At 43.9% G+C, this 13011-nt stretch overlaps 1 protein-coding gene across 1 annotated transcript; it reads right to left on the bottom strand.

The window, feature by feature from the left end:
* Nucleotides 1–1691: 1691 nt before the first annotated feature.
* On the bottom strand, nt 1692–5900 carry RPS19BP1 (ribosomal protein S19 binding protein 1). Its single transcript, XM_035127234.3, has 4 exons — nt 5811–5900; nt 5587–5718; nt 3215–3312; nt 1692–2293 (listed from the first exon to the last, which is right to left on the bottom strand). The coding sequence occupies exons 1-4, from the start codon at nt 5860–5862 to the stop codon at nt 2153–2155; spliced, it is 423 nt and encodes a 140-aa protein (XP_034983125.3). The 5' UTR covers nt 5863–5900; the 3' UTR covers nt 1692–2152.
* Between the last annotated feature and the right edge of the window lie 7111 nt (nt 5901–13011).

Here is a 13011-nt window from a genome sequence, read left to right as displayed (position 1 = left end):
CTAGGCCTTTGGCTTACCTGCCATGAGTTCAGCAGTCTTACGGTAGAAATTGAACTGGCCATGTCTTGCCATTTTAATTTTGCTGCAGTACATTAGAGTGATGCGCTGAAGAGTTTAATACAGGTTTCAGTTTTTTTTTAATGGGCCAAAATGGGGGCTTGGCAGCTGCCCAAGGCTACTACCAGTAGGTACAGATGGCGACTTTCATAAATGAATTTGCACAATAACTGAACAATGGCTCACTGAGGGAGAGCTGTGGTACGGTACTTGCACCATCAACCATAGGGAGCATGGCCAATTTACTGGGATTATGGAAGTTTCAAACAGCTGAAGAGCAGTGGCTTTCCCAACTCATTTTGGGGAGACAGTAACATGCTCCCAGCATGTTTCCAAGCACAATTCAAAGTGTTGGTGCTGACTTTTAAAGCCCTAAACAGAGGCCCTGTATACCTGAAGAAGCATCTCCACCCCTATCGTCCAGCCTGGACATGAGGTCCAGCACCGAAGGCCTGGAGGTTCCCTCGCTGCGAGAAGTGAGGTTACAGGGAACCAGGCAGAGGGCCTCGGTAGTGGCGCCTGCCCTGTGGAACGCCCTCCCAGCAAATGTCAAGGTAATAAGCAACCTTTTGAAAGACAACCTGTTTAGGGAAGTTTTTAATGTATTGTTTTTAATATTTTAATACTCGGTTGGAAGCCGCCCAGAGTGGCTGGGGAATAAATAAATAATTATTACTCCCATAGACACACTTAAAAGGGTATATAGGATGTTAAATCAATCAGGCCTGGTTAAAGAGGATCATTTCTGCCTGGGGTCCAAAGGTGTGTCATAAAGGTGCTAGCCAAACCTCCCTGAGGACAGCATTCCACAAGCGGAGCCACTGCAGAAATGGCCCACTCTTGTGTTGCCGCCACCCAGACCTCTTGAGTCACACAAAGAAGGACCTCAGATGATGATCATAGGGTCTGGGTCAGTTCATATGGTGATAGGCAGTCCTCAGCCATTCAAACTTAATAGGTAAAAAAAACACACTTTGAATAGGGCCTGGAAACTCATTGACAGGCAATGCAGGATTGGTGTAATATGCTCAAACCCTCTTGTTCTGGTTAGCAACCTGACCACTGAATTCTGCACCAGCTGGAGTTTCTGAACTGTCTACAGAGGAAGCCCTATGTATAACACACTGCAGTAATCGCCCAGAGTGGGGCAAACCAGTCTGATGAGCTGTGTATAAGAAATGTTACTACTACTACTACTACCACCACCCTAGACGTTACCAGAGCACAGATGGCAGAAGTTAGGCTATCTCTGTCCAGATAGGGTCATAGCTGGGTCACCTGCCGAAGCTGAGGGAAGGCACTTCGCTCCACTGAGACCACTTGGGCCTCAAGTGACAGCAAAAGATCCAGAAGTGCCCCCACCAAACCAAGCTACTTACCCTCAAGCTACTGTAAGAGCACAAGTTACGCTATAGCCTACCATAAATACAATCCCTACCTACCTTGTAAGCCTCAATAATGATTTTCAGAAACTGTCAACGAGAGAAACTTTTCACTTACTAACAGGCAGTGTTACTACAGCCTCACATGGAATACAGAAACCCAAGATGCTTTAGAGAGATGGTACTTGGGGTACAGAGCACAACTGTATATAAGCTCCTGTAATTTCTTTGGAAGGACAAAAAATGCAAGTGTAACAATAAAATACACATTTATGGAGTTTTCCTAGCGGCATTCTTGCAAAAGGAAGTGCATTTAATTCCCACACTTTTAGCGAATTCCCCTTGCCCCAACATTTGCATTCAGTTTGTCTCACACACACCCTATACAAAGTAGCAGTTTAAGTCTCCACAGGCCTCTTAACTATTTGGGGGTGGGGGATGATTGGTTCAAGCCATCATTTTCTCATACTGCTGCAATACCTCTGTTGGAGAGGTACAACTCTAAGTCCCAAAGTATAGAAGATAATTCCTAGGAACAATGTTTTCTTGGTAAGAAAGAGCAGACATCCTGCATGAGAGGACTGAACAAGTTACAGTAGATGTAGAGGTGCTTCGGCTCCGTATATTAAAAGTTCTGCTCCCAACTGCTTATAAAAAGGAAGTATCCTAATCTTTGATGTTTTCTCTATAACCAGGAGACAGCACCATTTTTGTCAGACAGTTCCAGTTCCCCCAAAATATTCTCTCTCAAATCTCTGGAAGTCTTCCTCGGTGAAAACAGTGCCTTCGGGCTTCTTTTTCTCCACCTCTTGATGGCGGTCTCTGGCTTTCCTGCCTCTATTTTGGGCCAAAACCTTCAGACACAAAACAAAGGGAAATGAGAAATTACAGCTTTCTATTACTGCACAACTACCAATACTTACGGTTCCCAAGTCTCGATTTATCTTCCAGCTCAAACAATCATCTGAGCACAGACTGCTGACACACTGTTCAAATAGAGCCAAGTCGAGGCTCTGTTCAAAATAATTTAAGGAAATTCAGTCCAACAAGGCTACACTCTGCATTGCTGCATACCAATAGTAAAATTCAATCATAGTCCAATTTCAAAAGCAACTGCCTCTTCCTTTTGGGAAGAAAAGGACCCATGCAAGATGAGAATTTTTTAAAAAATACTTGAGTCAAAAAGTCTGATTTACAGAAATCATTTTTAGGAATTCACCAGACTGTTTAAAAAATATTTTTTAATGTATTAAGATAAATATTTACCATTTGGTAAGAATGGCAGAGGAAGAAGCAATAGGAATTAGAAGGTAAGTGGAAAAATGCAAGTTCTTTCTCAAGATACCCCGCTCTTAGGAACACAGAAAGATGGCTTATACAGAGTCAGACCACTGGTCCATTTAGCTCAATACTGTCCACACTGACTGGTATTTTCTGGCCAAGAATATCCCCAGTCCCATCTGGAGATTGAATCTGGGACTTTTTGCATGCAAAACAGATGCTCTGCAACCGAGCTACAGCTCTTCCTTCTGAGACATCATTTTAACTGATACTTTACAGGTATAGAAATTTGTTAGTTTTTCTTACACGACATATGGCACATAGAATCCATATTACAGGCAAGCTTTCTCAACTCAATTTCTATTAAAGAAACATTATCGTTAGGGGATGTGACAAGGCACAAGGCAGGAAAAACAAACTAGCAACAACAGTACATTCCTCACCCCTTCCTCCAATTAAACCATGGCATCTAATGAACACAGTAGAAGGCTCACCTTCTGAGTGATGGTGCTGTCTGTCATGAAATGGCTACTCGTCATGTACTTCACATTCTCCTGAAAATGGTCAACAGCTTGATGTTTTGTATACTCCTCTGGGAAAGTTAAGAAAATAATTGTTAGTAAGATTGTTCAACAGGGACCCAGGTGGCGCTGTGGGTTAAATCACAGAGTCTAGGGCTTGCTGATCAGAAGGTCGGCGGTTCGAATCCCTGCAACGGGGTGAGCTCCCGTTGCTTGGTCCCAGCAGCTCCTGCCCACCTAGCAGTTCGAAAGCACATCAAAATGTAAGTAGATAAATAGGGATCGCTCTGGCAGGAAGGTAAACGGCGTTTCCGTGCGCTGCTCTGGTTCGCCAGAAGCAGCTTTGTCATGCTGGCCACATGACCCGGAAGCTGTCTGCGGACAAACGCCGGCTCCCTCGGCCTATAGAGCGAGATGAGCGCCGCAACCCCAGAGTCGTACACGACTGGAACTGATGGCCAGGGGCCCCTTTACCTTTACCTTTAAGATTGTTCAACAGATACAGTGAGATATAACATGCTGCTATGACTGATTCAGGTACTTTCTTTCATGTATGGCATGGACATTGCCACTGCGGCCGAGATTTTTTTTTTTAATTGCCCTTCATACAGTATAGCATAGGTCATAGATCTAAAACTACAGATAAAACTGGTAAGGTGGTCTTTCGTTGGATCAACTAGGGCCATGCATGGGGCATGTGTTAATTCCCAATGTGGAGAGCAAAATTATTTACTAAAGTGAATCCTGCAGTCACTTCAGGTAGATAATAGGCCAATCACAAAACCTTCCAGATCTTAATTATAATATAGTACATTGAGAAGCCCAAGGAAGTGGGGAAGTGATGGTAGTAGAGAGATTCATGTCTATACAAATACACAATTCAGATCATTAAGCAACTAATGTAACTAACGGATACAAAACAAGGACAGATGCCTGGGCATGTATTATTACAGTCTTGCAGAATGTTCTTGCATGTCATTCACAATTGCCTACGACGTGCACAGAGTTTTTTAAGCAGCTCCAGTTGGGGCAAAAGTCAGTTTGTCTTTTCAGCTTCCTTTTAGAATTCCTTATCTGCAAACCATCAGAGGACCTCAAGGACTGCCTTTCCCCATATGAACCGACATAGACCCCGCACTCATCACCAGTGATTTACAAAACAGATATATTTAAGCAAAACATATTGGTTTCCATATTCCTTAGTTCCTTTGATGTGAATAGCGGGTACTGTAGGTGAGGTAATATTCAGATAATTAAAGCCTCTCTGGTTGATCCATAATTGCAACAGAAATGTCATTTGCTCTAGAAAAAACTCAATATCTATATACAGTGGTACCTCTACTTACGAATTTAATGTGTTCCGAACGCACATTCATAAGTAGAAAAAAATTGTAAGTTGAATCCCATAGGAATGCACTGGGAGAAAAAAATCATAAGTTGAAGCAACCCTATCTAAAAATTCGTTAAGTAGAAAAAACCCTATCTAAACCGCATCCAAGATGGCGGACGGAGCTCCATTCGTAAGTAGAAATATTCGTAAGTAGAGGTACCACTGTACTTGATACAGGACCTCATTGAAGAAATACAGAGAACATGCCAATGGCCCATCTAGTCCAGCATCCTGTTCTCACAGTTGCTAACCAGATGCTTAGTTAGTAAACAGGATATGAGCAGGATAGCACTCTCCACACCTGTGAATCTTAGCAACTGGTATTCAGAAGCACAGAGGGAGGGAAACATAACCATCATGGCCAGTAGCTACTGATAGCCTTATGCTCCATGAATTTGTCTATTCTTCTTTTAGCACCACTCAACTTGGTAGACATCACTACCTTTTGTAGCAATGAATTCTGTCGTTTATACATTCTTTTGCTTCTCCTGAATTTTCCAACATTCAACTTTGTTGGATTGCACCCAAGTTCTAGTATTATGAGGGAGAAAAACCGTTTTTTCTATCCACCTTCCCTACACCAAGCATAGTTTAATACACCTGGATGCATATCTCCTATTATTCCCCTTCTCTCTAAACTAAAAAGCCTCAACCTGGAGGATAATAACAGGCATCACTCAACCACAGTCACACTTCCAAATACTCCCTCGTGTTCCGAAACTGCCACCTCGGCTGCAGCATCTGATACACATAAGAACAGCTGAAGAAACCGGAAGTAAAAGCGGTTCGCTTTAAAACTTTAGCATCTCTGCTGTTCGTCATCTTAATAAATATAAAGTTTCGGTGATTAACTGCATCCTCCTGGGATTCAGAGCAAGCTTGCCTGAAGGGTTTTGCTTTGATTGTTAAAAAACGTATGGGTGGATCCGAAACATAAGGGCTCCTCGGCGCTCACCTAACGCAGACTTGATGACTTTGCCCTTGACCGTCGCCTTCTCCTTTTGGGGCCGAGAGAATTTCTTTTTTCTCGCCCTCGCCTTGTTGGGTGGGCTGCTGGTGGCTGCCCTCTTGGGCCGGGGAGCGGACGCTATTCAGAGGAAAAGAGAGATAAAACCTATTAGAGTAAAGAACGAACGGTTTTCGTCCCTTTCCCTCAGTCCCCCGCTGCCTTAACGCTACCTCCCGCCGTCTCCAGCAACTCCAGACCCTTCCTCAGCAAGGAGGCTGACATGTTGCCCCGCTTCTCCCACGTGAAATGCCCTTCTTCCTGTCTCACCTCTATGGTACTACTGTCTATGATGAACGCAATTCCGTGTTTCCTCCAGCCACACTTCCTGGTGTGCCGTCCTGGTTTCTGCCACACTTCCGGTAGTTCTATGCCGCACCTGCTTAGGTTTTGCTGGCGGTTGCGCAGAGGGGAGGGTAATCAAATCGGATACAGTACTGTACTGTACTGGACTTAAAACAATATATATATATATTTTCTTCCAGTAGCACCTTAGAGACCAACTAAGTTTGTCATTGGTATGAGCTTTCGTGTGCATGCACAATGGCAAACTTAGTTGGTCTCTAAGGTACTACTGGAAGAAATTTTCTTTTATTTTGTTTCGACTACGCCAGACCAACACGGCTACCTACCTGTAACTTGTACTGTACTTAGCGGGTGAGGGAAGGAATGTCCACTTTAATTTTTAGGCGGGAACGTTGAGGGTGGCCGTGCAGTCCTTTACGTGTCTGCTGAGAACTAAGACCTATTGAGTTCAGTGGGCTTACTCCCAGATAAGTGAGTAAAGTATTGACCCCTGAGTGGCTGAAGTATTCCCCATTTCTAGGGCGACATCTTGTTAGCCTCCAGGGGCTGAAGTTGGCTGTTAATCCTTCTTATTTTTATTTATATAGCAACTTCCGCCCCGTCTAATTTTAGAGCGCTCCAGACAGGTAACAACAGAAAAAAAGACTTTACAAAACCAAGTAAACGTCGTTGTGAGATTTACAATATGTAAAACCAAATATCGGAGCTTCTAAAATAAAAATGCAGGGAGAGGCACATTCCTGTTTCTCCTCAGGTAGCATTACCAATATTTATTTGTTTAGAACCCTAACAGGCCTTGGGATTCTAGACACAAATACCAAACTCCACTCCATCAGCTAGGGATGCCTGGACAGAGCAACCCACACAGGTAAGCCTGGGAGAAGTGAACACATGCTGGTTGGTTAATTGTCAATTAACACAGTTGGTTAATTGCCTCTCAACTCTTCCTCTCACTGTCCTCCCTTTACTGAATGTGAATATGTATTACTATATTCAGTTTGCTGAGCAGTCTAATGAATGTGGATGGATACAGATTGAACTGGCAATGCACCATATATTTAAAGCACGTTTCTGCCCTCCCAAGAATCATGGGAACTATAGTTTGTTGAGGGTTCTGGGAATTGTAGCTCTGTGAGGGGCAAAATGCAGTTCTCAGGATTCTTGGAAGGGGGAATATGCTCTAAATCAGACCATGTTATGGGCCGGACTATTTTTTTTTGGGGGGGGGAAATGAAGGAATTCTTATGCCCTACAAATAACCCAGAGTTGCATTTTAAATAAAAGGACACATTCTACTCATGTAAAAACACGCTGATTCCCGGACCGTCCACGGGCCGTATTGAGAAGGCGATTGGGCTGCATCCGGCCCCCGGACCTTAGGTTCCTGTTCTAAATGTACAGTATGGTTTTTATGCAGCCTCTACGGGTGGGGGCTAATTTTGCTGGCAGACAGGGCCGTCTTAAGCACCCCTCGCGTCATGGTGCGCCGGATCTCTCCGGCACCCTCCCGCCCCGTTTCCCAGCGCGGTGGGCGGGTGGGCAGGCACAGCGCGATCTCTCCGGCGCCCTCCCGCCCCGTTTCCCAGCGTGGTGGGCGGGTGGGCGCAGTGCGCAGCTGCGCGGCGGACCGGCAGGCCAGCAGGCAGGCGCAGCTCGCGGCGCCCTCCTGGCAGGCCGGCGCCATGGTGCCCTGCGCCACCCAGCCTATACGTAGGGCCGGCCCTGCTGGCAGAGGCTTTTGAGGTTTTTTTCTTCTCCCTCTGCATCAGTGGAAAAAAGTGGGGAGTAGTCTGTGATTTGGTCTGGAAAAGAAATGACTAAAAATGGTGTGCTAGTGCCTTCACCACTAGCCTCTTACATGATACTAGTCACAATCCCCCCCCTTCATTTCTTGTGTGTGTTCATGACTGGGTTATATAGTATGTATATATAAATGTGTGTGTGGGCGCGCACGCGCTACTTCTCTTGCATATTTGGCCACATGAAATATCCTTTGAAAATCTATAAATGAGAATATTTGGCCACATGAAATATCCTTTGAAAATCTATAGATGAGAAACAGGCATGTATTACTACTGTATCAGCGCAGCTCTTGATCTTCACTTTTCCATAGACTTAAAAAAATCAATCCTGGAAAAGCTTACGACAGAACTTTGCTGGAAATAACTTACCAGGCAGGGATAAATGATAATTTATTGCATCCAAGCTGCAACTGGGCAGCATTTCTTGGACAAGGATAGCTGACACCCCCTCCTTTCGGTTTCTGCTCCTCTTTTTCTATTCTGATCTCACAGCCTACTTGGCATGTGCAGCACAGAGTAGCACTTGCAACAAATTGGTGACTTTGGTAGCCCTTGTCCTTGTAATGCTAATGCTGGCACTATTAAGAGATTTTCTCATTACATTTTCTGTTCCTCAAGGAATCAAATTTATCTCAGCCTTGCCCGTGCCAGACAATATCGTTTTGTGCCAGTTCTTTAAAGGGTTTATTGACCAAAGGCTTTGAATTAATTTGCTAGATATTTTATTATTCCTTTAAATACTAGCGAGGATGTATTTTATACTGAGCAGTGTGCTTTTCAGCTGTTGTGTTGTTTTATCTGAATCAGCAGTTTAAGAAAATACCACTGCTCAAATTAGTTTCAGTAGCTGAGCTCTTGGAAAGGCTCCTCTCTGCTTTTTCGCTTCAAAGTCTTCCTCCTGTGTTCTGTGCAAACGATTTGAGGCTTCATTATATTCTCTTAAATCTCTCCATTCAAGATTCATTACCCTTAAATGAAGTGTACAATAAGGATTGATTCACTTGACCCTGAAAGAAGGATTGATATGGGCTGAACTGAAGTGTGATATGCTTGGAGTTGGGTGTGCAATGAAACTGCCATGGGATCTCTTTATGTGATGGAGATATCAATCTTAGAGGCTTTCGTAGTGACTTTTCAAAGTGCCACCTGCCGTGGAAAAATTAGGATTTGTGCTCATAGTGAATCAATCACATGATGAGATGCCCAGACCTAGTCCACTTCTACCCCACTGTATGGAAAGGTGAGATATAAATAATAAAATCATAGAATTGTAGAGTTGGAAGGGACCACAATGGTCATCTAGTCCAATCCTCTGCAATACAGGAATCCTTTTGCCCACATGGAGCTTGAACCCACCACCTTGAGATTATAGAATCATAGAATCATAGAATCGTAGAGTTGGAAGAGACCACAAGGGCCATCCAGTCCAACCCCCTGCCGAGCAGGAAACACCACCAAAGCATTCTTGACATATGCCTGTCAAGCCTCTGCTTAAAGACCTCCAAAGAAGGAGACTCCACCACACTCCTTGGTAGCAAATTCCACTGCCGAACAGCTCTTACTGTCAGGAAGTTCTTCCTAATGTTTAGGTGGAATCTTTTTTCTTGTAGTTTGAATCCATTGCTCCGTGTCCGCTTCTCTGGAGCAGCAGAAAACAACCTTTCTCCCTCCTCTATATGACATCCTTTTATATATTTGAACATGGCTATCATATCACCCCTTAACCTTCTCTTCTCCAGGCTAAACATACCCAGCTCCCTAAGCCGTTCCTCATAAGGCATCGTTTCCAGGCCTTTGACCATTTTCGTTGCCCTCTTCTGGACACGTTCCAGCTTGTCAGTATCCTTCTTGAACTGTGGTGCCCAGAACTGGACACAGTACTAAGAGTCTTGTGCTCTACCGACTGAGCTATCCCAGTTCTCAGTGTTTTGAATAAATCACCATGCATAGGTTTGTATTTAACAGACCTGCCATCTTGCTCAATCGCCTGCATAGGATTCCTTGCCACCAATGGCGGCCAGATGAGCTGTTAAACATGAGTCTCGACCACCTCTGTGTGATGTCTGTTTCAAAAATGTATACAGTGCCTATCTGTCCATTAGGCCCTTTAAGCTCATTTAGGAACAGTACAAAACTTTGTGGCATATTTTTTTTGGCCTGATGTATTTCACAGAGAGTTGAATCACCCAGTCCACTGAGACCCTTCCAATTCTGATTCCTGATTTTACTGTGAATCGCTTTGGATGTTTCATAGGAAGCAATTCATAAATGAAATAAATAAGTAGGTAAGTTTTTTTTAAAAAAAAATATGGATGAATTGAAATTGGAGAAAAATGTGGGATAGATAGAAATGCAGCAAATTAATTAATTAATTTAAAGCCAGTCTACATTAGATGGCCAAGATGAATACTGAAAGAGAGGATAGAGACCAATAAAGGAATAACAAAGAGTAACAATATATCTTCCTTGCCAGGCTGATGTTCACACTGGCATTTTGGTGAAAGTGAGGTCCAGTTTAGACCAGAAAGTTGTTAGCCTTGTACCCAGAACACTTTGATTCCAATTCCATGTGCTGGATGGCCTTTCTAAGAGCTGAACTATAGGTCACTTTTGCTGGCATACTTGGTGTGTTTTTCCTGGAATGCTTGATTTTTTTTTGACATGGTCCCTATTCAACTTGCCTCTTTTCCCTGCCATGCTGGCTATTAAAATAGAAAAGAAAAGAAGTTGGAGGAAACTATGCCTAAGTGCTCATTAGCAGCTTAAAATGCAGCAAGTCAACTCCCCACTGATTTTCAAGTCACAAGTTTTTTATGTTGCTGCGCACACTGGAGAGGAGGTGGGGATTCTTCTTCTTTGGCGATCACTTGTAGCCGAGTAAGATTGTCTTCCATAAACATGGTTTTAACAATGAGTCCGTAAGTCAGTGTTTCTCAACCAGTGTGCCTCCAGATGTTTTGGGACTACAACTCCCATCATTCCTGACCACTGGTCTTGCTAGCTAGGGATGATGGGAGTTGTAGTCCCAAAACATCTGGAGGCACACTGGTTGAGAAACACTGCCGTAAGTGACTGTGGAGGCCTATTCTGGATCCGCACGTCCTTCCACAGTGGGGACATTGGTTTCTGGGTGGGAGTTGATCACGGTGTGGATTTGCCAAGTGTGCCTTCCCCTTAGCACGTTTCTCCCTTGCATCCTGAGTTCAAGGATCTTCAAAGCTCATGACACCTTTGGTAAAGGCTGTTCTCCAACTGGACCGCTTGCAGGTCAGTGTTTCCTAGTTGTCAGTGTTTATACTACATTTTTTAAGATTTGCCTTGAGACAGTCTTTAAACCTCTTTTGTTAACCATCAGCATTACACTTTCCATTTTTAAGTTCAGAATAGAGTAGTTGCTTTAGAAGACGATCACCAGGTATCCGCACAACATGACCAGTCCAACGAAGTTGATGTTGAAGAATCATTGCTTCAACAATGGTGATCTTTGCTTCTTCCAGTACACTGATATTAGTTCGCCTGTCTTCCCAACGGAGGCACCGTTGATGGAATATCTTTACCTGATGCACATTACCTGATTTGTTTCCCTGTGCCTGCAACACCCTCAAATCCTATTGAATGAAGCTGCCACCTGCACAGGTGCTGCCATCTGTGCATGCTCAACAGATGCCTCAGCTCAACTGAAGTTTACATTTTCAAATCAGATGGAATTTGGTTTGTGGGAAAACACATCAAAGAGCAGCATTTATCAGGAAACTACAGGATAGGTAAGGGACTGCGGCTAACGTCACACATACTCAGCTTCAAATGCCAGCGGTGAAAGCACACAGGATATGGAGTGTGCCCAGCCCAGCCTACGTGACAATGGTTGCGTCTTGTTTGGTTCTGAGACAGGAAAGAACACTTGAGAGAGACTGCAGAAAGGATTGTTTTCTTAGGATGAGTGAGATAAGGATGGTAAAATACCAGATGCAGAAAAGGCTGGGGGTGGGGGGTGGGAATCTTAAGAATGGGTTTTGAGGAGGGCTTGAAAGATGAGGGACAAATAACAGTTTGTGTGATTCTGGATTGCAAGCTTGCGAAGAAGAAGAAGAAGAAGAAGAAGAAGAAGAAGAAGAAGAAGAAGAAGAAGAAGAAGAAGAAGAAGAAGAAGAGTAGTAGTAGTAGTAGTAGTTTGGATTTCATATCCCGCTTTATCACTACCCAAAGGAGTCTCAAAGCGGCTAACATTCTCCTTTCCCTTCCTCCCCCACAACAAACACTCTGTGAGGTGAGTGGGGCTGAGAGACTTCAGAGTTGTGTGACTAGCCCAGCAGCTGCATGTGGAGGAATGGAGACGCGAACCTGGTTCATCAGATTAAGAGTCTACCGCTCTTAACCACTATACCACACTGGCTCTGTGGGAGCTTGACTTCGGCCAATGACGTGGCGCTGAAAGGCAGTGGGGCTATAGGTGGAAGCATCTGCAAACATTTGCAGAGCTTTAGGGGGGCTTCCAAGAGGACCCCATAATACCCCAGAAGTGCTGTGCAGTTCTCTCTGACAAATTTATGCACTAGCCCCATTGAAATCCCTGGGAACTGTATGGGCACACACACTGTACTGGCATTTCTATTTTATTTTCCTTTCACATTGTAGGCTCTGGAAGCTCTTTGAGAAGTCTCCTTCAATATATCCATTCCTTTCCCTTTGAACTTCTGGGTCAAATTTATTGCCATTTAATCTGACAAATTTACATACAGCTTAATTGACAACTCCCCTCCCCGCAGTTGGTTTACTTAAAACAATGTCAAAGATGCAGTAAAATTAAACATTAAAAACAACTTGGCATTAAATTTATCAAAACATAAACAAAACCAGCAGGTATAAAACAGTCACATAATAAAACTATATGCTAAAATTGTGTTTTAAAACTGTATATCTGGGTAGGTGTGCCTAAACAAAAATGGCACATGCCAAAAACAATGCAGTATAGCAAATGGGCTTGTCTAATAATAGTAGGGATGTAGGTGGCACTGTGGGTTAAACCACAGAGCCTAGGGCTTGCTGATCAGAAGGTCGGCGGTTCGAATCCCCGCGACGGGGTGAGCTCCCGTTGTTCAGTCCCAGCTCCTGCCAACCTAGCAGTTCGAAAGCACATCAAAATGCAAGTAGATAAATAGGTACCGCTCCAAGCGGGAAGGTAAATGGCGTTTCCGTGTGCTGCTCTGGTTTACCAGAAGCGGCTTAGTCATGCTGGCCAAATGACCTGGAAGCTGTATGCCGGCTC

Source organism: Zootoca vivipara, chromosome 9 (genome assembly GCF_965207765.1).
Source record: "Zootoca vivipara chromosome 9, rZooViv2.hap1.1, whole genome shotgun sequence".
Taxonomy (NCBI): Eukaryota; Metazoa; Chordata; class Lepidosauria; order Squamata; family Lacertidae; genus Zootoca; species Zootoca vivipara.
The sequence above is the reverse complement of the archived record's forward strand: the minus strand, read 5'-3'. Positions and strand labels throughout refer to the sequence as shown.

Coding starts and splice junctions, on each gene's coding strand:
- RPS19BP1 (XM_035127234.3), bottom strand. CDS start 5,862: ATGTCAGCCTCCTTGCTGAGGAAGGGTCTGGAGTTGCTGGAGACGGCG. Junction 3,313..5,586: donor AGTCATCAAGTCTGCGTTAG/GTGAGCGCCGAG, acceptor TAACTTTCCCAG/AGGAGTATACAAAACATCAA. Junction 2,294..3,214: donor ACAGCACCATCACTCAGAAG/GTGAGCCTTCTA, acceptor TTGTGTCTGAAG/GTTTTGGCCCAAAATAGAGG.